This window comes from Anomaloglossus baeobatrachus, chromosome 1, assembly GCF_048569485.1.
Source record: "Anomaloglossus baeobatrachus isolate aAnoBae1 chromosome 1, aAnoBae1.hap1, whole genome shotgun sequence".
NCBI classification, from domain to species: Eukaryota; Metazoa; Chordata; class Amphibia; order Anura; family Aromobatidae; genus Anomaloglossus; species Anomaloglossus baeobatrachus.
Genome location: NC_134353.1, coordinates 704,593,775 through 704,619,427, shown reverse-complemented (window position 1 = coordinate 704,619,427; position 25,653 = coordinate 704,593,775). Strand labels below are relative to the sequence as shown.

Sequence of the window (25,653 nt, the reverse complement as noted above, 5' to 3'; positions counted from 1 at the left end):
GGGGAAGAGGAGTTTGAAGTAATATACTCTATGTGTCATGTATATAGCCGAAAGTCAGGTTGGGGGGCCAGTTGTGTCTGTGATGACCTTAAACACACGGCATGTTAGAATAAACAGGATTCACAGGAGTTTTATATAGAAGTCATAACAGAAAAAGAACAATTCTGCTTTTATTTCATCTGTTTGATGCATGAAGAGCTAAACATTATGTCTATGAACAAAGCTCTGATTACAGTGGTGATGGCCGCACTTCCTCTCCTTCTCATCCACATATTTTTCACAATGTGTTAAAAGTCCTTTTTCTGTTGCCAAAAACAATCAAAATATCTTCTCATGACGTGCGTGTGCTAAGGATCCCACTCCTTGTGATCACTGAAAAAACCACTGAACTTAAATCCTGCAGCTTATATCCTGTGGAACCTGTAATGGCTGCTAATACCATCATTTATACATAAAAATATTTTTATATATATATATATATATATATATGCATATATATATATATATATATGCGTATATATATACACATATATATATATATACATATATATATATATATATATATATATAGTGGGTACGGAAAGTGTCCAGACCCCTTTAAATTTTTCACTCTTTGTTTCATTGCAGCCATTTGGTAAATTCAAAAAAGTTCATTTTTTTCTCATTGATGTACACTCTGCACCCCATCCTGACAGAAAAAAAAACAGAAATGTAGACATTTTTGCAAATCTCTTAAACAAGAAAAACTGAAATATCACATGGTCATAAGTATTCGGACCCTTTGCTCAGACACTCATATTTAAGTCAAATGCTGTCCATTTCCTTGTAATCCTCCTTGAGATGGTTCTACTCCTTCATTGGAGTCCACCTCTGTTTAATTAAACTGATAGGACTTGATTTGGAAAGGCACACACCTGTCTATATAAGACCTCACAGCTCACAGTGCATGTCACACCAAATGAAAATCATGATATCAAAGAAACTGCCCAAGGAGCTCAGAGACAGAATTGTGGCAAGGCATAGAACTGGCCAAAGTTACAAAAGAATTTCTGCAGTACTCAAGGTTCCTAAGAGCACAGTGGCCTCCATAATCCTTAAATGGAAGAAGTTTGGGACCACCAGAACTCTTTCTAGATCTGGCCGTCCAGCCAAAATGAGCAATCGTGGGAGAAGAGGCTCGGTGAGAGAGGTAAAGAAGAACCCCAAGATCACTGTGGCTGAGCTCCAGAGATGCAATAGGTAGATGGGAGAAAGTTCCACAAAGTCAACTATCACTGCAGCTCTCCACCAGTCGGGCCTTTATGGCAGAGTGGCCCAACGGAAGCCTCTCCTCAGTGCAAGACATATGAAAGTATGCATAGAGTTTGCAAAAAAACACATGAAGGACTCCCAGACTATGAGAAAGAAGATTTTCTGGTGTGATGAGATGAAGATAGAACTTTTTGGTGATAATTCTAAGCGGTATTTGTGGAAAGAACCAGGCACTGCTCATCACCTGCCCAATACAATCCCAACAGTGAAACATGGTGGTGGCAGCATCATGCTATGGGGAGTTTTTCAGCTGCAGGGACAGGACGAATAGTTGCAATTGAAGGAAAGATGAATGCGGCCAAGTACAGAGATATCCTGGAAGAAAACCTCTTCCAGAGTGCTCTGAACTTCAGACTTGGCCGAAGGTTCACCTTCCAGCAAGACAAATGACCCTAAGTACACAGCTCAAATAACAAAGGAGTGGCTTCAGAACAACTCTGTGACCATTCTTGACTGGCCCAGCCAGAGCCCTGACCTAAACCCTTTTGAGCATCTCTGTAGAGACCGGAAAATGGCTGCCACTAACATTCACCATCCAACCTGACGGAACTGGAGAGGATCAGCAAGGAAGAATGGCAAAGGATCCCCAAATCCAGGTGTGAAAAACTTGTTGCATCATTCCCAAGAAGACTCATGGCTGTACTAGCTCACAGGGGTACTTCTACTCAATACTGAGCAAAGGGTCTGAATACTTATGACCAATGTGATATTTCAGTTTTTCTTGTTTAATAAATTTGCAAAACATTCCTACATTTCTGTTTTTTTTTCTGTCAAGATGGGGTGCAGAGTGTACATTAATGAAAAAAAAGAACTTTTTTTAATTACCAAATTTAAAAGGGTCTGAATGCTTTCCGTACCCACTGTGTGTGTGTGTGTGTGTGTGTGTGTGTGTGTATATATATATATAATTTTTGGAAGGAGCTCATGCCTCTGGATAAGTATGATACATTTCAAACATATCTTTTGCCTTATATGGCCAATAATAGGGAATAATAGATTTCTTTAATCTATTCAGCACACACAGGTAGGCCGTAGTACAGTATATCTTGGTGTCCTTTATGTCCAAGTAGTATTGATCTCATTCTTTTTTGTTTTCTTCCACTTGCTCACAGTAGAGAACCAGGCACACTGTGACTTTGTGAAGCTACGGAATATGTTGATCCGGACTCATATGCATGACCTCAAGGATGTTACATGTGACGTCCATTATGAGAACTACAGAGCCCAGTGTATCCAGCAGATGACTAGGTAAGGAGGTCTTAAATAATACCAGTGCTCTCCAGAGATACTTGGAAAGTTCATTCTGTGCATATCTAACTGCTCATTTTTCGTGTGACTTAAATGGGCATTAAATCTGAGATACAAGTTGTCACTCAATTTTCCGATAGTCTAGGTCGGTGAGAAAGTCACTAGACAATTTAAAAGTAAAATATGTATTAAAAGTTCACATTTATTCTTTCCTAAAAAATAAATATACTTCTTGGAAATTATTTTAAAATAGTTTCGTAGATTATGGCCATCAAATGGCCCCCATTTTGTTCTTGATAGTGACAGGCTGTTTCTAAAGTGTGCTCCATCAAAAATTTGCCTCACAAGCGTTTTGGGCCTCTTCCTCACTGATTCTTTCTCCACTTACAACGCACCAAACGTTTGTTTTTATGGGTTGTGACACACGCTGACGTAATATTCATTGGTTTTCTCTCCACAAAAATGGCATTTTCCAAGGATTAAATACACAATCATGGCAGAAAGTGCTGGTACCCTTGAAATTGTTTCAGAAAGTGAAACACATGTTTTGTCATGTATATGTTTATTTCCTTTGTGTGTACTGGTACAACACAAAAAATAAGAGGAAAAAAAAAGGCAATTTGTATATAATTTTACACAAAACCCCAACAATGGACTGTACAAAATTGTTGGCGCTTTTCCAAATTGTGGGTAAACAACTTTGTTTCCAGTATGTGATGCTCATTCAAACTCACTTCTGACAAGTAACAGATGTGGGAAACATAAAAATCACATCTAAAACCAGATGAAAAGGGGAGAAGTAGACTCAATTTTTCCATTGTGTTTCTGTGTGTGCTACACTAATGGAAAACAGAAAGAGGAGAAGAGAACTGTTTAAGGACTTGAGAATCAAATTTGTTGAAAAATATCAACAATCTCAAGGTTACAAGACCTTTATCCATGTTACACAACATAATCAAGAAATGTACAACCTACGGCACTGTAGCTAATCTCCCTGGACGTGGACGACAGAGAAAAATTGATGAAAGGTTGCAATGCAGGATAATACAGATGGTGGATAAGCAACTCCAATCACGTTTCAAAGAAATTCAAGCTGTTCTGCAGGCTCGGGGTGCATCAGTGTCAGGGTTAACTATTTGTCGACATTTGAATGACATGAAACACTATAGCAGGAGACCCAGGAGGACCCCACTGCTGACACAGAGATATAAAAGAGCTAGACTGCAGTTTGCCAAAATGTATGTGAGTAAGCCAAAATCCTTTTGGGAAAGGATCCGTCTTGTGAACAGATGATACCAAGATATTGCTATTAGGTAAAGCACATCATTCAACTATTTACCAAAAATGGAATGAGGCCTAAAAAAAAAAGAACACAGTACCTACAGTCAAATATAGTGGAGGTTCAAAGATGTTTTAGGGTTGTTTTGCTACCTTTGGCATTGTGTGCCTTGACTGTGTGCATGGCATCATGAAATCTGAGGATTACCAAAGGAATGTAGTGCCCAGTGTAAGAAAGTTGGTTTGCATCCTTGGTCATGGGTCTTCCAGCAGCACAATAACGCCAAACATACTTAAAGAAGCACCCAAAGATAGATGGAAACAAAGCGCTGGAGAGTTCTGAAGTGGCCAGCAATAAGTTCGGATCTAAATCCCATTGAACACCTGTGTAGAGATCTTAAAATTGCTGTTGGGAGAAGGCACTCTGCAAATATGAGAGACCTGGAGCAGTTTGCAAAACAACAGTGGTCCAAAATTCCAGTTGAGACATGTAAGAAGCTTGCTGATGGTTATAGGAAGTATTTGATTGCAGTTATTTATTCGAAAGGTTGTGCAACCAACTATTAAGTTGAGGGTGCCAACAATTTTGTCCTGTCTATTTTTGGGGTATTGTTTGAATTTATGTCCAATTTTCCTTTTTGTCCTCCGTTTTTATTTGTGTTGCTCCAATACACATTAAGGAAATAAACATGGGTATAACATAATGTGGAATTGTCATTTATTTCCTTGAGAAATAATTTATTTTCTGGAACAATTTCAAGTCTGCCAACACTTTCGGCCATGACTGTAAGTAATCTGAAAAGATTTTTGGAAAAAAGTTATTGTATTTTAAAATGATCTAGTGACTTTTGGGCCACCTGATTGTTTTCATATTTTGCTAATGATGACAAACTAACAGTTAAATGATCATATCTAGTAATTCCCAGGTACTAGTATTTATATTAGTATTAAAAGGGGTTATGTAGGTATCTAATATTGAGGATCTACCATTGGTGTAGGTCATCACTATCAGAATGGTGGGGGTCTGATCCTCTGGCAGTAGCTGAACAGTGTGGGTGTTGGATGTCAGACCCCACCAATCTGATATTTCTTTTTCGCTCCATTGGGAGACCCAGACAATTGGGTGTATAGCTTCTGCCTCCGGAGGCCACACAAAGTATTACACTTTAAAAAGTGTAACCCCTCCCCTCTGCTATACACCCTCCCGTGCATCACGGGCTCCTCAGTTTTTATGCTTTGTGCGAAGGAGGCACACATGCACGCATAGCTCCACAATTTAGTCAGCAGCAGCTGCTGACTATATCGGATGGAAGAAAAGTGGGCCCATATAGGGCCCCCGGCATGCTCCCTTCTCACCCCACTCTGGTCGGCGGTGCTGTTAAGGTTGAGGTACCCATTGCGGGTACATAGGCAGGAGCCAACATGCTGTTTTCCTTCCCCATCCCTGCAGGGCTCTGGGTGAAGTGGGATCCATAATCGGTCTCCAGACACTGGGACCGTGCTCCCTCCGCAGCCCCTGGGGAATCTGCTGGACAGGAGCTGGGTATCGTCAGGGACATGGCCCTGCTACTGTGAGGTACTCTGTGTCCCCTTGGGGACGGCGCATGGAGCGCTTGTGTCATAACACGCTGCAGCACTGCTGGGCGTGTTAGTGCGCCGGGACTACCGCGCTGACCGCGCTTGTTTGCCGGCCGCGCTTATAACTCTAGTCCCCGGCTTCTGCGGCCTAGTACCGCATATTCCCACCCCCGGGCCTGCCAGTCAGGGGAAGGGAGGGACGCTGCACTGGAAGATTCCCGCACTTTCTAGGGCAAGGTGCTCTGTGTCCCCGTTGGGACGGCGCATAAAGCACCTTGGGCCCAGACGCTGCAGCGACTGCGGCGTGCGTATGGGTCCGGGACTACCGCGCCGACCGTGCACTGCCGGCCGGCCGCGATTTTAACTTTAGTCCCCGGCTTTTGCGGCCTAGTATGGGATTCTCCCGCCCCCAGGCCTGCCAGTCAGGGAAAAGGGCGGGACGGTCGGTATGACTCCGACAGTGAGGGCTGGAGTACACTGAGCTGTCCTCCGCCCCCTTCACTACCCACGCTGGGGCACCAGATTCCCGCACTTTTTGTGACTACGCCCACGCCTCCCTCCTCCTCAGAGAACGCCGTCAGCCATGTTTTCAGCAACTTCTGGCTGCAGCTGAGGGAGTCCCGGGGCAGAGAATATGGTGGCCACAAGCCACATCCGCAGCCCCTGGGGGAATCTGCCGGACAGGAGACGGAGTATCGTGAGGGACATGGCCCTGCATCTACAGGTACTCTGTGTCCCCGTTGGGACGGTGCATGAAGCACCTTGGCCTCAGACGCAGCTGCGACTGCGGTGTGGATTTTTTGTCCGGGACTATGTTTGCCGGCCGCGGTTTTTACTTTAGTCCCTGGCTTTTGCGGCCTAGTGTGTTAAACTCCCGCCCCTGAGCCTGCCAGTCAGGGAGAAGGGCGGGACGGTCGGTATGATGCCGACAGGGAGGGCTGGAGCACACCTCGCTGTCCTCCGCCCCCCCCTCACTGATCACTATAGGCCACCAGATTCCCGCACTTTTGTGACTACAGGGACAGAGCCCTGCATCATAACGTACTCTGTGTCCCCTGAGGGACGGTGCATGCAGCATCTGTGTTACAAACGCCGCAGCAGTTGCTGACTGGTTTGTGAGACTGGGACTACCGCGCCGACCGCGCCATGTCTGCCGGCCGCGTTTTTAAATTAGTCCCTGGCTCTTACGGCCTAGTGCTATATACTCCCGTTCTCGGGCCTGCCAGTCAGGGGTAACGATGGGACGACCGACTGGACGTCGGCAGGGAGGGCTGGAGCATACGTTGGTATACTCCTTCCCCCTCACTGAGCACTGGGGGGCACCAGTTTTTCAGGTGCTGTCCCCCCCTTGGTGCCGCAGTGTATATATATATGTTTATTTATATGGTATATGATCTCACTGTTCGGCAGCATTATTTGTTTTTGGCTGTATACCCTCACTGATTACTCTGCGGACGACATGCTGTTGTCTGCTCTTAAAGAGTTAGGGTGCCAAGGCACTGGCTTATTTTACAACCGGTACCTCTTGTGCGGCTATATTACGGGCACTGCACAGATGACAGCGACAGAGTTTCCATGATGAAATCAGCAAATCTCTGAATAGCTTTCACATCACAGGACTCTGTCTATGGACAGGGGGTCTGCTAAGATACTGGAAGCCTTGCAGTCCAGACCGATACCACAGGGCCAGGGAGCTGTGAGTTCATCGCTCCCGGGTCCCTCTGAGTCGGTACAACATCCTGGGGTAACACCCAGATCCCACGGTGAGAACTCAGTCACGGACCGCGGCCTCTGATAGGCTAAGCGGGCCGCTGGGAACCTTCCCCGACTTCATCAGGAGTGCGTGTTTCGATCACTCTAACTCCAGAGGGGCCGTCCAGTAGCACAGAACTTGACGGACAAGCGCTTACTAAGCGCCTTATTGACACGCGTTACCCTTTTCCCCCCTGACGTGCTTAACGGTTGGGCTCAGTGTCACAGGGTGGATCCTCCAGTCTCTAGGCTGGCGGCTAGATCCGTAGTATTAGGGGCAGATGCCCATCTCTCACGAATGCCACTGACAGGCAAATAACGCTTATGATGAAATCCATCTATGAAGCCATAGTCGCATTTTTTGCTCCAGCCTTCGCAGCCGTGAGGGCACTCCAAGCTATCTCAGCTTCTCCGGCTGAGATTATTGCGGTTGCACATAACTCTGCCACGCAGGTTGTGTCCTTCACTTCTCAGGCGTAGGTTTTTTCGTTCTACTCCATGAACGCCGTTCCTGGACTCTGCGAGCCGTACAGCGGTAGCATCCACCAATTCAGTGGCAGTCTGCAGGGCCATGTGGCTACGTGAATGGAAGGCAGGCTCTGCTTCCAAGAAGTTCTTAACCGGTTTGCCATTTTATGGCGACCGTTTGTTTGGCGAGCAATTGGATGAAGTTACTAGACAGTCTCGTCCTTGCCGCAGTCCAAGACCGATGGGTGAGAGACATTCTGTCTCACGGTTACAGGATACAGCTCTGCTCTCGTCCTCCGACTCGTTTCTTCAGAACATCTCCGCCCCCCGAGTGAGCCGATGCACTTTTTCAGGCGGTGAACACTCTGAAGCCTCGATGTCACAAGGAGACTTCCTACCATCAATTGACATCAAGGATGCTTATCTCCATGTGCCGATCGCACCCGAGCTTCAACGCTTTCTGCGTTTCGTCATCAGGGATGAACACCTTCAGTTCGTGGCACTGCCATTCGGCCTGGCGACAGCCCCACGGGTCTTCACCAAGGTCATGGCAGCAGTGGTGGCGATCCTACAGGGCCACTCGGTGATCACTTACCTAGACGATCCTCTAGTCAAGACACCCTCCTGGGTGGCATGTCAACACAACCTGGCCATTGCTCTGGAGACTCTCCAGGGGTTCGGGTAGATCATCAAAATTCCAGGGTCAAAGCTGACACCGACCCAATCACTGACTTATCTCGGGATGGAGTTTTATACTCTCTCAGCGATAGTGAAGCTTCCGCTGCATAGTCAGCGTTCACTACAGACAGGGGTGCAATCTCTCCTTCGGGTTCAGTCACCCCTTGAGGCGCCTCATGCACTGTCCCAGGAAGATGGTGACAGCAAGGGAGGCAGTTCCCTTGCGCAGTTTCGTCTGCGTCCGATTCTTTCGGACACCGCAAATGGGACAGGAGGTCGACGTCCCTAGACAAGAACGTCTCTCTTTCCCTTGCAGCAAAACCTCTCTTCAGTGGTGTTTTCTTTCCACTTCCTGGGCGACGGAAAATCCTTCCGGCCCCCAGCCGGGGATGGGGTCACGACGGACGCGAGTCTGTCAGGGTGGGGAGCGGTCTTCCTCCACCACTCGGCTCAGGGAACCTGGACTCCGACAGAGTCCTCCCCTCGGTTAAATGTTCTGGAGATAAGGGCAGTGGATTTAGCCCTAAAGGTGTTCCAGCGGTAGCTGGACGGCAGGCAGATCCGAATTCAGTCGGACAACGCCAAGGCAGTTGCGTACATCAACCACCAGGGCGGCACACGCAGTCGTCAAGCCTTCCGAGCAGTTCGGCAGATGCGGCTGTGGGCGGAAGCCACAGCCTCCAACTTCTCCGCAGTTCACATCCCGGGCGTAGAAAACTGGGAAGCAGAATTTTCTCAGTCGCCAGGGCATGGACACAGGGGAATGGTCTTCACCCGCATGTGTTTCTAGAGATCTGTTGCCGTTGGGGAACGCCGGACGTCGATCTAATGGCGTCTCAGCACTACAACAAAGTCCCGGCATTCAGGGCTCGGTCCAAGGATCACAGAGCTCTGGCGGCAGACGCGCTAGTTCACGACTGGTCGCAGTTTCGACTGCCTTATGTATTTCCTCCTCTGGCACTACTGCCCAGAGTGTTACGCAAGATCAGGTCAGACTGTCGCCGCGCCATCCTCGTTGCTCCAGACTGGCCGGGGTGATCGTGGTACCCGGATCTGTGGCACCTCACGGTGGGTCAACCGTGGGCACTCCCTGACCGACCTGACTTGCTGCCTCAAGGGCCATATTTCCTTCGGAATTCTACGGCTCTAATCCTCACTGTGTGGTGGCTCCTAGCGTCATCAGGGATATCTCCAGATGTCATTGCCACCATGAGACAGGCCAGGAAACCAACGTCCGCCAAGATCTATCACAGGACTTGGAGGATCTTCTTATCCTGGTGCTCTGATCAGGGTTTTACTCCCTGGTCGTTTGCCTTGCCCACTTTCGTTCGCAAAGGGTGGCCTTCCTAGTGGCAGTCACATCACTCAGACGAGTATCTCAGCTGGCAGAGCTGTCATGCAAAGCCACCTTCCTGGGGTTTCACCAGGATAGGGTGGTTCTACGTCGGTCCCGGCCTTTCTCCCTAAGGTATCCCCGTTTCGTCTTACCCTCTTTGGGTCCGCATCCAGTTCACCAATGTGAAAAGGATTTGCATTTATTAGATCTGGTGAGAGCACTCCGGCTCTACATTTCTCGCACGGCGCCCCTGCGCCGGTCTGATGCGCTCTTGTCCTTATCGCGGACCAGAGTAAGGGATTTCAGGTTTTCAAGTCAACCTTGGCTCGGTGAATCAAGGAACCGATTCTTGAAGCATACCGTTCTTTTGGGCTTCCGATTCCTGCAGAGCTGAAGGCCCATTCTACCAGAGCCGTCGGTGTCCTGAGCATTGCGACACCAGACTACGGCTCGGCAGGTGTGTCAGGCGGCTACCTGGTCGAGTCTGCACACTTTCACGAAACACTATCAGGTGCATGCCGATGATTCGGCAGATGCCAGCCTAGGTAGGCGAGTCCTTCAGGCGGCAGTTGCCCACCTGTAAGAGGGGGCCGTTTTTCGGCTCTTTTTATCGAGGTATTCTTTTACCCACCCAGGGATTGCTTTTGGACATCCCAATTGTCTGGGTCTCCCAATGGAGCGACAAAGAAGAAGGGAATTTTGTTTACTTACCGTAAATTCCTTTTCTTCTAGCTCCTATTGGGAGACCCAGCACCCGCCCCTGTTCCCTTCGGGCTGTTGTTCTTTTGTGTACACATGTTGTTCATGTTGAATTGTTCTTTTGGTCCATGGTTTCAGTTCTCCGAACATCCTTCGGATTGAATTTACCTTAGGCCAATTTATAAGTTTCCTCCTTCCTTCTTTTGCACCAAAACTGAGGAGCCCGTGATGCACGGGAGGGTGTATAGCAGAGGGGAGGGGTTACACTTTTTAAAGTGTAATACTTTGTGTGGCCTCCGGAGGCAGAAGCTATACACCCAATTGTCTGGGTCTCCCAATAGGAGCTAGAAGAAAAGGAATTAACGGTAAGTAAACAAAATTCCCTTCTTCTGACCTATCCTCAATACTAGACGACCGGGCAACCCTTTAAATGCTTTATATTTTTTAACGGAACAGGATTATTTGACAGGTTTCTGATAGTAGTATGCATATACCATATATGTATTACACTTTGTTTGATTGAGAAGCTATAAGAATATTGACATAGGCCACCCCCCATCTAATTTTGTATTTTCCGTCAATTTCCTGTTGACTTCATGGATTGTTTTGTGGCGTTAAGTTATGCGTCACTCGATTATTGAAGGCTTTTTATAAGCTAAATATTTCTTAATGAGACAACTTGTATTTTAGACTTTGTGACCTTTAAATCACTAGCTGTATTAAGCATCATTGTGACTTACACAGAGTAACACAATAAACTTTGTGCAATGTCAGCTGAGGACTCCGCTTACTCACTTTAAAGTCTGTGGTTGTTGTGTCTTCGTGTTATTGATGTGGTCATGTATGCTAAGACTACTGCTTCTTAGCATGCTCTTAATGTTGGGTAGTTGTCTTCAATAGTGACGGTGTTTAAGTACGACGCAAAAAATAACCTCTACCAAACATTGCAACTTCTAAATATCATCTCTAACCTAATGCAAAATTTTAAAAAAATCAGGTATGACCGAATATTGTGCCTACATAGACAGTGATGATGAACAGGGCTATCTAGAGTCTTACCCCCCCCCCCCCACTGATTGAATATCGATGGTTTATTCTAAGGCTAGAGTCACAAGACCGTATTTTCTCCAGAAAAATGGTCAAATTATGGTAATCAGACTCTGATTTCAGTTTTATCAGAGTGGGATCCGTTGTGCTCGGATGTGGTGAAGATTAAAAAAAATTCTCCATTCTGTCAGCCCGTGAAAATTTGACTGCTCTCTGATCTTATCCGAGTGCAGTCCGATTTTTTTTTTTTCCAGACCCATGGACTTAATGGCCAAGAACGCTCCGATTGATGGAGGCAAATCATGGATACACTTATACCAAAAATATGGTCATCTGCACGAGCCCTAGGGAAAAGTCATCAACTTTTAAGTCCTCCAAACATCTTCATCCCTATCATTGCCCTCGTGTTGAGTTATTTTAGCTGTTCACTCATTATTGAATTTTCCTTATTTTTTACTCACTTTTATTGCACTGCTAATTTCCACAGCGCTTTACAGACCTCATCATTACTGTCCCTATGGGGGCTAAGAATCTAAATTCCCCATCAGTATGTCTTTGTAGTATTGGAGGAAATCAGAATACCCGAAAGAAACCCACACAAACACTGGGAGGATAATTCCTTGCAGTTGTTGCCCTTGGTGGTATTTAAACCCCAGACTCGCAAGGGTACAGTGCTAATTACTGAGCCACCATGCTTTAATATTGCAGCTTTCAGGAGTAAAATACATTTAAGAAACTCTTTCTTCGGCGCTCTATTGGGAGACCCAGACGATTGGGTGTATAGCACTGCCTCCGGAGGCCACACAAAGCAATTACACTAAAAAGTGTAAGGCCCCTCCCCTTCTGGCTATACACCCCCAGTGGATCACTGGCTCACCAGTTTTCGGCTTTGTGCGAAGGAGGTCAGACATCCACGCATAGCTCCACTGTTTGTAGTCAGCAGTAGCTGCTGGCTCTATCGGATGGAAGAAAAGAGGGCCCATATAGGGCCCCCAGCATGCTCCCTTCTCACCCGCGGTTGGTGCTTGTAAGGTTGAGGTACCTATTGCTGGTACAGAGGCTGGAGCCCACATGCTGTTTTCCTTCCACATCCCCTGGAGGGCTCTGTGGAAGTGGGATCTTGCCGGCCCCCAAGCCCTGGGGCCGGGCTCCATCCACAGACCCATAGAACCTGCTGGATTGGGAGCGGGAGTGCCGTTCAGGGACAAGGCCCTGCAACTTTCAGGTACTCTGTGTCCCCGGCAGGCACGGACACTCTCAGGACTTGCTGAGCGTTGTAGTGCGCCGGGGACAGTGGCGCTGTACGCTGGGGGTTAGGTCACTGCAGCTTTGCTGAGTGACGTTGTGTGTTGGGAACTAGTGCGCCGACCGCTCCTGGAGCGGCGGCGCAGCTGCGACTTGTGGTGCGCCGGGGGCTTTGCGCCGACCGCGCTTTTACGGCGGCGGCGCTTTTAACTTTAGCCCCCGGCTTCTGCGGCCTAGCGCCGCTTCGTTCCCGCCCCCACCCTGTCTATCAGGGTAGGGGAGAGACGCTGCTCAATGGCAGCGCCGAGGGCTGGAGCCTTATTTACATGCTCCAGCCCTCTCACTAGGCACAAGGGGAAGCAGACTTCCCGCTCTTCGTCGGTGTACGCCCAGGGCCCGCCCCCCCTCTCCACAAGGACGCCGGCAGCCATTACACATGCGATCTGGCTGGGGAGAGGCAGCAGGCTCTGGGAGACCCAGACTAGAGGGATTTCTGGCGACCACACACCGCTCCTAAGCGGGCGGTAAGCTGCACAGTAGTGCTGGCCCCACTAGTGCCTCAGTGATATATTAGTGTACTTTTTTCTTGGTACCATATATATATATATAGTTGCACTGTAAGGTCGCTTCTTGGCTGGACACCCTGTACTGCTCTGAGGAAGCAGCAACATGTCATCCGCAAAACGCAAGGCTGCCAAGGCACGGGCTGTGTACACTGTTTGTACTGCATGTGGGGCTGATCTACCGGCAGGCTCCAATGATCCACATTGTGTGCAATGTTCAGTCCCAGTGGCACTTCGTCAGCCAGAGCCTATGGTGGTGGTAGCCCAGGCAGAGACGCCTGTGAACCCTGCCCCGGTGACGGGGACAGACTTTGCAGTGTTTGCTGATAAAATGTCTGAGGCTATGACAAAAATCCTGGAGACCTTGCAGGCCAGGCCAGTTCCTCAGACCATGGACACTGCTGTGGCTATGCTATCTGGTCCCCCTCAGTTGGAACTAGTCCGTACTTCGAGGGGGTCTCAAGCATCACAAGCTGAAGTCTCTGACTCAGATGACAGTCCCAGGCAGCCTAAGCGAGCTCGCTGGGAAAGACCCTCGACGTCATCACACTGCTCAGGGTCTCAGCGAGAAGAATCTCTCTGTGATGAGACTGAGGACGGTGACCAGGATTCTAATCCTGAGGGCCCTCTCAATCTGGATGCCCCTGATGGTGACGCCATGGTTAATGACCTTATATCGGCAATTAATAGGCTGTTGGATATTTCTCCCCCAGCCCCTTCTGCAGAGGAGGCAGCTGCACAGCAGGAGAAGTTCCATTTCCTGTATCCCAAGCGTAAATTAAGTGCTTTTTTGGACCACTCTGACTTCAGAGAATCAATCCAGAAGCACGACGCTCATCCAGACAAGCGTTTCTCTAAGCGTTCTAGGGATACCCGTTATCCTTTTCCCGCTGAAGTGGCCAAACGCTGGACCCAGTGCCCAAAGGTGGATCCCCCAATTTCCAAGCTTGCGGCTAGATCCATAGTCGCAGTAGAGGATGGCGCTTCACTTAAAGATGCCAACGACAGACAGATGGACCTTTGGTTGAAATCTGTCTATGAAGCTATCGGCGCGTCCTTTGCTCCAGCATTCGCGGCCGTGTGGGCACTACAAGCTATTTCAGCTGGTTTAGCACAGGTGGATGCTATCATGCATCCAGCAGTGCCGCAGGTGGCGTCCCTAACCTCGCAAATGTCTGCGTTTGCGACCTATGCTATCAATGCTGTCCTAGAATCTACGAGCCGTACCTCTATGGCGGCCGCCAATTCTGTGGTTTTGCGCAGAGCCTTATGGTTAAAGGACTGGAAAGCAGATGCTGGTTCTAAAAAATGCTTAACCAGCTTGCCATTATCTAGGGACAGACTGTTTGGTGAGCCATTGGCTGAAATCATAAAACAGTCCAAGGGTAAGGACTCTTCCTTGCCACAGCCCAGAGCAAGTAAACCTCAACAGAAAAAGTGGCAGTCGAGGTTTCGGTCCTTTCGAGGCTCGGGCAAGCCCCAATTCTCCTCGTCCAAAGGGACTCAGAAAGGACAAGGGAGCTCAGATTCCTGGCGGGCTCACTCACGCCCCAGGAAAGCAAATGGAGGAACCGCTTCCAAGGCGGCTACCTCATGACTTTCGGCCTCCTCCCTCCGCATCCTCGGTCGGTGGCAGGCTCTCCCGCTTTTGCGACATTTGGCTGTCACAGGTCAAAGACCGGTGGGTAACAGACATTTTGTCTCGCGGGTACAGAATCGAGTTCAGTTCTCGGCCTCCACTTCGGTTCTTCAGAACCTCCCCACACCCCAACCGAGCAGATGCCCTGCTGCAGGCGGTGGACTCTCTAAGAGCAGAAGGAGTCGTGATCCCTGTCCCCCCTCAGGAACGGGGGCGAGGATTTTACTCCAATCTCTTTGTGGTTCCAAAAAAGGACGGCTCCTTCCGTCCTGTTCTGGACCTAAAACTGCTCAACAAGCATGTGAACGCCAGGCGGTTCCGGATGGAATCCCTCCGCTCAGTCATTGCCTCAATGTCCCAAGGAGATTTCCTAGCATCAATAGACATCAAAGATGCTTATCTCCACGTGCCGATTGCTACGGAGCACCAACGCTTTCTGCGCTTCGTGATAGGAGACGAACATCTTCAGTTCGTGGCTCTGCCATTTGGTCTGGCGACAGCCCCCCGGGTGTTCACCAAGATCATGGCAGCAGTGGTAGCAGTCTTGCACTCTCACGGACACTCTGTGATCCCTTACTTGGACGATCTACTGGTCAAGGCACCCTCTCAGGAGGCATGCCAACTCAGCCTGAATTTTGCACTGGAGACTCTCCAGGCGTTCGGGTGGATCATCAACTTTCCAAAGTCAAATCTGTCACCGACCCAATCACTAACGTATCTTGGCATGGAGTTTCATACTCTCTCAGCGATAGTGAAGCTTCCGCTGAGCAAGCAGCGGTCACTACAGACAGGGGTGCAGGCTCTCCTTCAAGGTCAGTCGCACTCCTTAAGACAAAGAAACAACAAAGAGCCAGCACCAATGTGCACTAAGGCATCAAATATTCCAAACTGCATTATAAAAATTTTTTTTGAGATTTTTGGCAAAAAATTGCAATTTCTTGAGCTGCTTCGCCACGTCACGGCAAATCTCATTTGAAGCAGTCCTACACTAAAATATTTTTATAAAATGTGCCATGCGGCCTCACATATAAATAGCAGAACTGCTCTCAGCAGCACTCACCTGGTCTATTGCAGTCCCGTACCCATGACTGAGTCATGGCTGTGGGCGGGACAGGTCCAAGCAAATGCTGCATGAAGTATATATATAGCCTGTGGACAAAGCCTGATGACCCAATGTGAACAGTCACCAAACGCCAAAATCTATACAGATGGAATACATCCCAAATTGGGGTGCATAGCAAGGTGGAGGTCAACCACCGACCAATTCAACAAAGAAACAACAAAGAGCCAGCACCAATGTGCACTAAGGCATCAAATATTCCAAACTGCATTATAAAAATTTTTTTTGAGATTTTTGGCAAAAAATTGCAATTTCTTGAGCTGCTTCGCCACGTCACGGCAAATCTCATTTGAAGCAGTCCTACACTAAAATATTTTTATAAAATGTGCCATGCGGCCTCACATATAAATAGCAGAACTGCTCTCAGCAGCACTCACCTGGTCTATTGCAGTCCCGTACCCATGACTGAGTCATGGCTGTGGGCGGGACAGGTCCAAGCAAATGCTGCATGAAGTATATATATAGCCTGTGGACAAAGCCTGATGACCCAATGTGAACAGTCACCAAACGCCAAAATCTATACAGATGGAATACATCCCAAATTGGGGTGCATAGCAGTCAAATCTGTCACCGACCCAATCACTAACGTATCTTGGCATGGAGTTTCATACTCTCTCAGCGATAGTGAAGCTTCCGCTGGACAAGCAGCGGTCTCTACAGACTGGGGTGCAGGCTCTCCTTCAAAGTCAGTCGCACTCCTTAAGACGCCTCATGCACTTCCTCGGGAAGATGGTGGCGGCAATAGAGGCGGTTCCGTTTGCGCAGTTTCATCTGCGTCCACTTCAATGGGACATTCTCCGCCAATGGGACGGGAAGTCGACATCCCTGGACAGGAAAGTCTCCCTTTCCCAGACGGCCAAGGACTCTCTGCAGTGGTGGCTTCTTCCCACCTCATTATCACAGGGAAAGTCCTTCCTACCTCCATCCTGGGCGGTGGTCACGACAGACGCGAGTCTGTCAGGGTGGGGAGCAGTGTTTCTCCACCACAGGGCTCAGGGTACGTGGACTCAGCAGGAGTCCAGCCTTCAGATCAATGTTCTGGAAATCAGAGCAGTGTTTCTTGCCCTACTAGCCTTCCAGCAGTGGCTGGAAGGGAAGCAGATCCGAATTCAATCGGACAACTCCACAGCGGTGGCATACATCAATCACCAAGGAGGGACTCGCAGTCGGCAAGCCTTCCAGGAAGTCCGGCGGATCCTGATGTGGGTGGAAGCCACAGCCTCCACCATATCCGCAGTTCACATCCCCGGCGTAGAAAACTGGGAAGCAGACTTCCTCAGTCGCCAGGGCATGGACGCAGGGGAATGGTCCCTTCACCCGGACGTGTTTCAGGAAATCTGTCGCCGATGGGGAAGGCCGGACGTCGACCTAATGGCGTCCCGGCACAACAACAAGGTCCCAACATTCATGGCACGGTCTCGCGATCAAAGAGCTCTAGCAGCAGACGCCCTAGTGCAAGATTGGTCGCAGTTCCGGCTCCCTTATGTGTTTCCACCTCTGGCACTCCTGCCCAGAGTGCTACGCAAGATCAGATCCGACTGCAGCCGCGTCATACTCGTCGCTCCAGACTGGCCGAGGAGGGCGTGGTATCCGGATCTGTGGCATCTCACGGTCGGCCAACCGTGGGCACTACCAGACCGACCAGACTTACTGTCCCAAGGGCCGTTTTTCCATCGGAATTCTGCGGCCCTGAACCTGACTGCGTGGCCATTGAGTCCTGGATCCTAGCGTCTTCAGGCTTATCCCAAGGGGTCGTTGCCACCATGAGACAGGCTAGGAAGCCCACGTCTGCTAAGATCTACCACAGAACGTGGAGGATATTCTTATCCTGGTGCTCTGCTCAGAGAGTGTCTCCCTGGCCATTTGCATTACCTACCCTTCTTTCTTTCCTCCAATCTGGGTTAGAAAAAGGTTTGTCGCTCGGCTCCCTTAAAGGGCAAGTCTCGGCGCTATCCGTCTTTTTTCAGAAGCGTCTAGCACGACTTTCTAAGGTGCGCACGTTCCTACAGGGGGTTTGCCATATAGTTCCCCCGTACAAGCGGCCGTTAGATCCATGGGATCTGAACAGGGTACTAGTTGCCCTCCAGAAGCCGCCCTTCGAGCCTCTGAAGGAGGTTTCACTTTCTAGACTATCACAGAAAGTGGCTTTTCTGGTAGCGATCACATCTCTTCGGAGAGTGTCTGAGCTAGCAGCGTTGTCTTCCAAGGCTCCCTTCCTGGTCTTCCACCAGGACAAGGTAGTGCTGCGCCCCATTCAGGAGTTTCTCCCGAAGGTGGTATCCTCTTTTCATCTTAATCAGGATATCTTTTTGCCTTCATTTTGTCCTCATGCAGTTCATCGGTATGAGAAGGATTTACATTTGTTAGATCTGGTGAGAGCACTCAGAATCTACATTTCCCGCACAGCGCCCCTGCGCCGTTCGGATGCACTTTTTGTCCTTGTCGCTGGTAAGCGCAAGGGGTCGCAGGCTTCTAAGGCCACCCTGGCTCGATGGATCAAAGAACCAATTCTTGAAGCCTACCGTTCTGCGGGGCTTCAGGTTCCATCAGGGCTAAAGGCCCATTCTACCAGAGCCGTGGGTGCGTCCTGGGCATTGCGACACCAGGCTACGGCTCAACAGGTGTGCCAGGCGGCTACCTGGTCGAGTCTGCACACTTTCACCAAACATTATCAGGTGCATACCTATGCTTCGGCGGACGCCAGCCTAGGTAGAAGAGTCCTGCAGGCGGCAGTTGCCTCCCCGTAGGGGAGGGCTGTCTTGCAGCTCTAACATGAGGTATTTCTTTACCCACCCAGGGACAGCTTTTGGACGTCCCAATCGTCTGGGTCTCCCAATAGAGCGCCGAAGAAGAAGGGAATTTTGTTACTTACCGTAAATTCCTTTTCTTCTAGCTCTTATTGGGAGACCCAGCACCCGCCCTGTTGTCCTTCGGGATTTTTGGTTTGTTTGCGGGTACACATGTTGTTCATGTTGAACGGTTTTCAGTTCTCCGATGTTATTCGGAGTGAATTTGTTTAAACCAGTTATTGGCTTTCCTCCTTCTTGCTTTTGCACTAAAACTGGTGAGCCAGTGATCCACTGGGGGTGTATAGCCAGAAGGGGAGGGGCCTTACACTTTTTAGTGTAATTGCTTTGTGTGGCCTCCGGAGGCAGTGCTATACACCCAATCGTCTGGGTCTCCCAATAAGAGCTAGAAGAAAAGGAATTTACGGTAAGTAACAAAATTCCCTTCTTTTCTATCACTGAAATGCGTCTTGTTAAGCATGGTGTTATGTTACTATGCGTCTGATACCATTGTACTAGAATCCCAGACTCATTTGTTAATTTATAAATTTTGTTAGTATCAAATTCCAAAATGAAGGGTTTAGTTTCACAGTTAGATAACCACATGGTGGTTTATTGGTCTTAAATTTGGTGACAAGTTTGCCTTAAAGAGATCTCCCATGAACATTTTAGCCAATTCGTTGACGAGCAAAAGGGTAACAATATGATGAACTTTTGACTCTCAGGCTCCATATCTCACCATCCACTACAGCTCTGAGCATGAGACTACCTTTCTTTTTATAGACAATCATCCTGGATATCTCATACATATATTTGACTTGCAATTATTTAGCATATGATTAGTTATGCAGATTCTTGTCACAGCATTTTTACTGTTTTGCTCCTAAAAATCTAAATTTTAAATTGTATTATTTTCTGAGTATTTTGTAAATCCATCTTTTGCTTTCAACTTTGCCTGAATCCTTCTGAGCATGCTTTCAATCATATTCAAGCATGTCTCGACCAAAATATAATCTCAGGTCCCTCCTACACGGTCCCAATGTAATTGTATACTGGTTGACTCCATTGGGTATGTATACAGCTTTTTCTTCCACTCTACCCACAAGTATTTGATTGAGTTGAAGTCTAGTAACTTGTCTTGTAGGATACTCACATATAGCTCAGCATTCAAACCGCCACCAATCCTGGTCAAGTATCCAACGCCTTTGGCTGTGAAACATACTCATATCATCAGACTTCCTCCTCTGAACTTGACAGTTCCTTCAATTTCTCAATCCTTTAGCCCCCTTTTCCCTTGTTTATTCCAGACCCATTTGCACCCATCAAAGCCTAGTTTATCAACTTTTGTCTCAGCGCTCCAAATCACTCATTTCCAATCTTCTACTGTCCCCTTTTCATACTTTTTTGCAAACGAGTCGACACTTATTATGAAGATATTTAAGTCGAAGCGTCTTCACTGTGATATGGGCCACCATTATAGACATACGTCACATGGTGCTTGCATGGACATCTATGATCTCACTATTATGAAGTGTACGAGCCACCTCCACTGCCATGTTTGTTGCGCTACAATGTTGTGATGAGCCGACTTGTTGACTCCCGACATTTTGCCTGGACGTCCACCTTATGGCTTTTGAATGGAGGGACGGACTTCATTTTGTATTTTTCCAATTGTCAAGGCCCTCACATGATCCAGTTTGGCAATTTTCTTGGCCGAGAGACCACTATCGATGAGCTGGGTGATGCCTTTTCTCTTTTCTTGGAAATCTTCTTCATGGCTGCTCCTTGATTTGAACCAGTGACCTTTCACTTTGAAATCAACCTAATAACCGACTGAGGTATTACGGCATGTGAGAACAGGTTGTAATTTGTAGTATACAGAAAGAAAGATTTTTCCACCACTAGGAGCAAAACAGTAATAATGCAGTGACAATAATCTGCATAACTAATTATATGTTAAATAGTTGACAGTCAAAATTTATGTATGAGATAGCCAAGATGATTGTCTGTAAATTGAAGGTAGTCTGACATTCGAAGCTGTAGTGGATGGTGAGATGTGGAGCCTCAAAGTCATAAGTTCGTAACATTGTTATCCTTTTGCTCATCAGTGTAGATCTTAGAATTTTAATAAGTTCCACAATTTTTTGTGTTTAAAAAAAAAAAATGTGCCTGTGCAGAGAGAACCTTATAAGTGTGCCCCTGCTATGTACTGGTGTTTGCTCTGTAGAGCTCCTGCATTTCATGGTCACACATACACAGCTCCTGGCGGGGGAGAAAGTACAAGTGAATATACTAGTGGTACAGCAGGCACTCTCAGCCGTTTGTGTATGTGACGGAACAAATTTAACTACCTGCTTGTTTTATCACAAGAGTGAGTGTTTCACCCATGTCACCAGTCAGTGACATACGAGCTAAGTTGGCTGCTGTTGCCTGTAACCTCCCTGACCTAATTTATCATGAGGTCACAGGTGACACTGCAGAAACACTTGCTCCTATGATAAAACAAACAGTCATGGAAATGTGTTCCCTCCCACTGAGAGTCCCTGCCACACAAAGAGAGTTCCTACCATGTCACCGGTATATTTCTTCCCCGGCCAGAAGCTGTGTATATGTATATAACAAACTGTAGTAGCTCTACATGGTAGAAACCAGCAAATAAGACAGTGCAAAACAGGGACACATAGAACGACCCCTTTGAGCCTAAATATTGCCATGAGATGGCTGTTAGCCGAATGCTTTACCCTAGAACACATACCTGGGGCCTCGCAGGCCTGCTAGGTTACTTGTTTTCTATTGTAGATTTCTATGGTTGCGCGTTCTAGGGTTAAATAATATTTCACGACTCCTTCATACACATCACTATTTGGTTCTGCTGACGTTCTTGTTGTTTTAGTGGGGGCAGTAAATTGGCCACTGTCAGACATTTTTGCCAATGGTTTGACTTTTCTGAGAACAAAAGGATCAAACATTTAATAATCCCAAGTTTTTCTATTCCATGACACTGACTTGAAAGACGAGTGAGAAGGACAGAGATGATGGTTAGCTGGCCTTACCGAAAGCTGACTTTTCACACGTATGGAGCTTTAAAGGGTTTGTCTGACAAACAAAGTCCATTTTAATCAGTAGATCTTTGGAAAAAAATAAGTCCCACAATTAGATGTGTTAAAATATAAGTATCCCTGTGGTGAGATAATCTCGTATACAGTATGTGCCCCTGCTATGTACTGTGTAATGGTTGTGTCTGACCATACAGGGATGTGGTCTGAACATACCACAGCTCGGCTGAGCAAATGTGTTTTGTTCATAGGACAACCCTTTTAATTCATAATTTGATCCTAAATAGATAAAAATATACAGAAAATTCTTCAATTTCTCTTTTTCACTTTAAGAAGAAAAACTGCAGGAAAGCTGCACTGTGTGATCAAGGCATTTATCCGGTATGCCAATTAACAGTTAGTGACATGGTTGGCATTGGAGCCAGCTCAATTTCTGTGGAAGGTTCTGGGCAAAATACTTCAGGCCTTACCCTTACTCAACCAAAGCAATGACCTCGGACAATTATCTATGCCTGTCCGCACTGTTATTAGCACCATGAATGTGATAAAATAAAGATCAGTGCGTTTTATTTATTGGTAAATCCTGTCTATACAAATAAAGTCCGTAGATCCGAAATGCTGGAACTTTCTGTTTGATACAATTAACATAATAACGCTTGTGCCGTCACAGAGCTTTCAAATAACTTATCTTATAACCCTATTAACCTATAGTCTGATACATATTCAGGTCTGAATTATTACATTTTATCACTTTTTGTCTTTTAAAGGCATGAAGAAGTTTTGAACACAGCAGAAAGGTTAGGGTTAAACTTAAGTAACATTTTGCCTAAGAATGTTCACATTATTTGCTGTATAATGATTTAAGACCATTTACTTTATCATTTAGGGTCTTACTAATTTGTATGTATGAATGCCTGCTCCTCTGCGGCTGTATATAATAAATAAAGCCTAAAATGACTGCCATCATGATAATATCATTCCTTGGCCGTCATATAATATAATCCCATGACAGCATTGCCTTGGCTTCTTCAGCTTGGAATGTGGGCGCCGGGTGGCATTTCTGGGTTTGAAAATCTGCAGCATGGTTTGAATTCTGCACAGATTTTTTCCGCTACATGTGGATGAGGAAACTCCAATCACGTACATGTACTGTAAATTGCTGCAATTGTTGGTAAGAGGATCATCACTTAACATACTTTGTTTCATGTCTGAACGTGGCCCAACTCTCTTCTGTCTGTCCACAGCTTTTGGAGTATAAGCTGAACAATATCAAATAGAGTGTAAATGGAAGTTAACCTCTTACCGACATTGGACGTATTGGGTACATCATGGCTCATGTCAGTATACTCACCTGCGACGGCTGATTTGTACAGCAGCAGACATGTGCGGCTATCAGGCGCAGGTGGATCCACGATCCACCCACACCTGTTAACCCTTTAGATCGCGCTGTCAAAATGTCACCATGCGATTTAGAGCGCCACAGTTGGTAATGCGCACTTAGCCTCCGCCATCGTAGGCCCCGTTACGTGGTCACGGGAAGCCGATTGTTGCCATGGTAGCACAGGGTCATGTGATGACTCCTGTCGCTATCATGACTCACTTCATGTTACAGCCAGCAAAGCGCTGGCTGTAACAGAAGACGAGCATTTCTGCTGGTCTGAGCTGTTCAGCTCTGATCAGGAGAAATGAACAAGCGATCAGACTGCTGATTCTTATAGCCTACTAGGAGGACTAGTAAAATAAATTAAAAAGAATTTAAAAAATAAAACAACCTAAAAGTTCAAATCACCCCCCATTCGCCCCATTGAAAAGTAAAGGGTAAAAAAATATACATATATTTGGTGTTGCTGAGTTCAGAAAAGCCCAATCTATCAAAATATAAAATCAGTTAATCTGATCGGTAAACGGTCTAGCAGCAAAAAAATTCCAAATGCCAAAATTAAGGGGTTTTTTCGGTGTTGCAAATTTTGTGCAAAAAACAGGCGATCAAAATATAGCATCTGTGCAAAACTCACACTTTTAAAAACATCAGCTCAAGGCGCAAAAGATAAGCCGTCACTGAGCCCCATATACCGAAAAATGAGAACGCTACGGGTTGCGGAAAATGGCGCAAAAAGTGTGCCACTTTTTTGGTCAAGCTTCTGATTTTTTTTTAACCACTTAGATAAAAGTAAACCTATACATCTTTGGTAACTACAAACTCATACCGACCTGAGGCATCACACTGACATTTTACCATATAGTGAACATGGTGAATTAAATACCCCAAGCACACTTTTTTTGCAACTTTTGCACACTTGGAATTTTTTTTTGCTGTTTTTCAGTACACTATATGCTAAAACTCATGGTTTCATTTAAAAGTACTTGTCCCGCAAAAAACAAGCCCTCATATGGCAAGTTTGACGGAAAAATAAAAGTTATGGCTCTTGGAAGAAGATGAGCAAAAAACAAAAACGGAAAATTGCCCTGGGGTGTAGGGGTTAATTTTACCTAAACATGATTTTGTTAAGTTTAAAGGCTTTGGATATCTTTGACATAATTATTTTTACATATGTCAGAAGTATTTGACTGAATAAATGTAAGCACTAATTTTCATTCTTAAGTCACTTTCTTAAGTTTCCAGTTATTTCACTTTCAGACCCCCAGATATTCAATTTATAGCCAGACCCAAGTTTCAGATTTGTGTGGGAGTGTCTCTCCCAGTAATATAGGCTGGATGTAATGTCTGTGTATATCCAGGGTGCTGCTGTCTTCACCTGCTTTTGTGTATCAGCAAAGTTCCATAACTGCACTTTATTTCCTTTCCATGTTGTTTCCTTCTTTTCTCAGGCATGTTTTTTCTGCCCCCAGAGATGCTTTATAACTAACCATGTTGTGGATATCCGTGAATGACTCCCCTACCTCCTGCTATCTCTAACACTGAGAGAAAGGAGAGGTTGTGGGGGATACAAAGTCATAAGCAGGAGCTCTGACAAATTTGTATCTCTTTTCACAGATCTCTCAGCTACAATGGAAACCAGAGGTTTACATCCACTACCTAAAAAGTCACATGTGCATGTTTTTTCTCACTATGTGGCATGAAATCAGAATAAACCTTTCCCGTTTTAGGTCAATTAGGAACCAAAATTATTATTTGCCAAATGCCAGAATAATGAGAGAGAGAATGTTTTAAGGCATTTTTATAACTTTCTGCAAAGTCAAAAGTTTACATACACTAAGAATACTTTGCCTTTAAACAATATGGGACATCCTGTATGATGATGTCTTGTCTTTGGAAGCTTCTGATAGGTTTATTGGCAACATCTGAGTTAATTGGAAACACACCTGTGGATGTATTTTAAAGCACACCTGAAACACACTGCTTCTCTGTATAGCATCATGGGAAAGTCAAAACAATCCGCCAAAATCTCAGGAAGATAATTGTGGACTTGTACAAGTTTGGTTCATCCGTGGGTGCAATTTCCAGATACCTGAAAGTGCTTGGTTCATTTGTAGAAACAATTATATGCATGTACAAACAAGATGGGAATGTCTAGCCGTCATACCGCTCAGGAAGGAGATGGGTTCTATGTACCAAAGATGAACGTGCTTTGGTCAGACATGTGCATATCAAACCAAGAACAAAAGCAAAAGACCTTGTGAAGATACTGGCGGAAGCTGGTAAGATTGTGTCATTATCCTCAGTGAATCGAGTACTGTATCAATATGGGCTGAAAGGCCACTCTGCCAGGAAGAAGCCATTACTTCAAAATAAACATAAAAAAGCCAGATCAATCAACAGAAATTTCCGCAGCTACCCACCCCTGGGCCTCAGCCGTGTTGCTTATGTAGACAGCAGACGGTAATCCT

The 25,653-nt window shown here is 46.5% G+C and overlaps 1 protein-coding gene across 6 annotated transcripts in view; it reads left to right on the top strand.

Moving 5' to 3' along the window:
* Nucleotides 1-25,653, top strand: part of SEPTIN5 (septin 5) — a 137,758-nt gene that overhangs the window by 92,447 nt on the left and 19,658 nt on the right. For 3 of the 6 annotated variants that reach the window (XM_075321062.1, XM_075321097.1, XM_075321084.1), the window contains 2 exons: nt 2,424-2,559; nt 22,572-22,601. In XM_075321062.1, coding sequence (XP_075177177.1) covers nt 2,424-2,559; nt 22,572-22,601 — 166 coding nt within the window. The remainder of the gene's footprint in view (nt 1-2,423; nt 2,560-22,571; nt 22,602-25,653) is intronic. The other 3 variants (XM_075321077.1, XM_075321089.1, XM_075321069.1) reach the window with 2 other exon arrangements.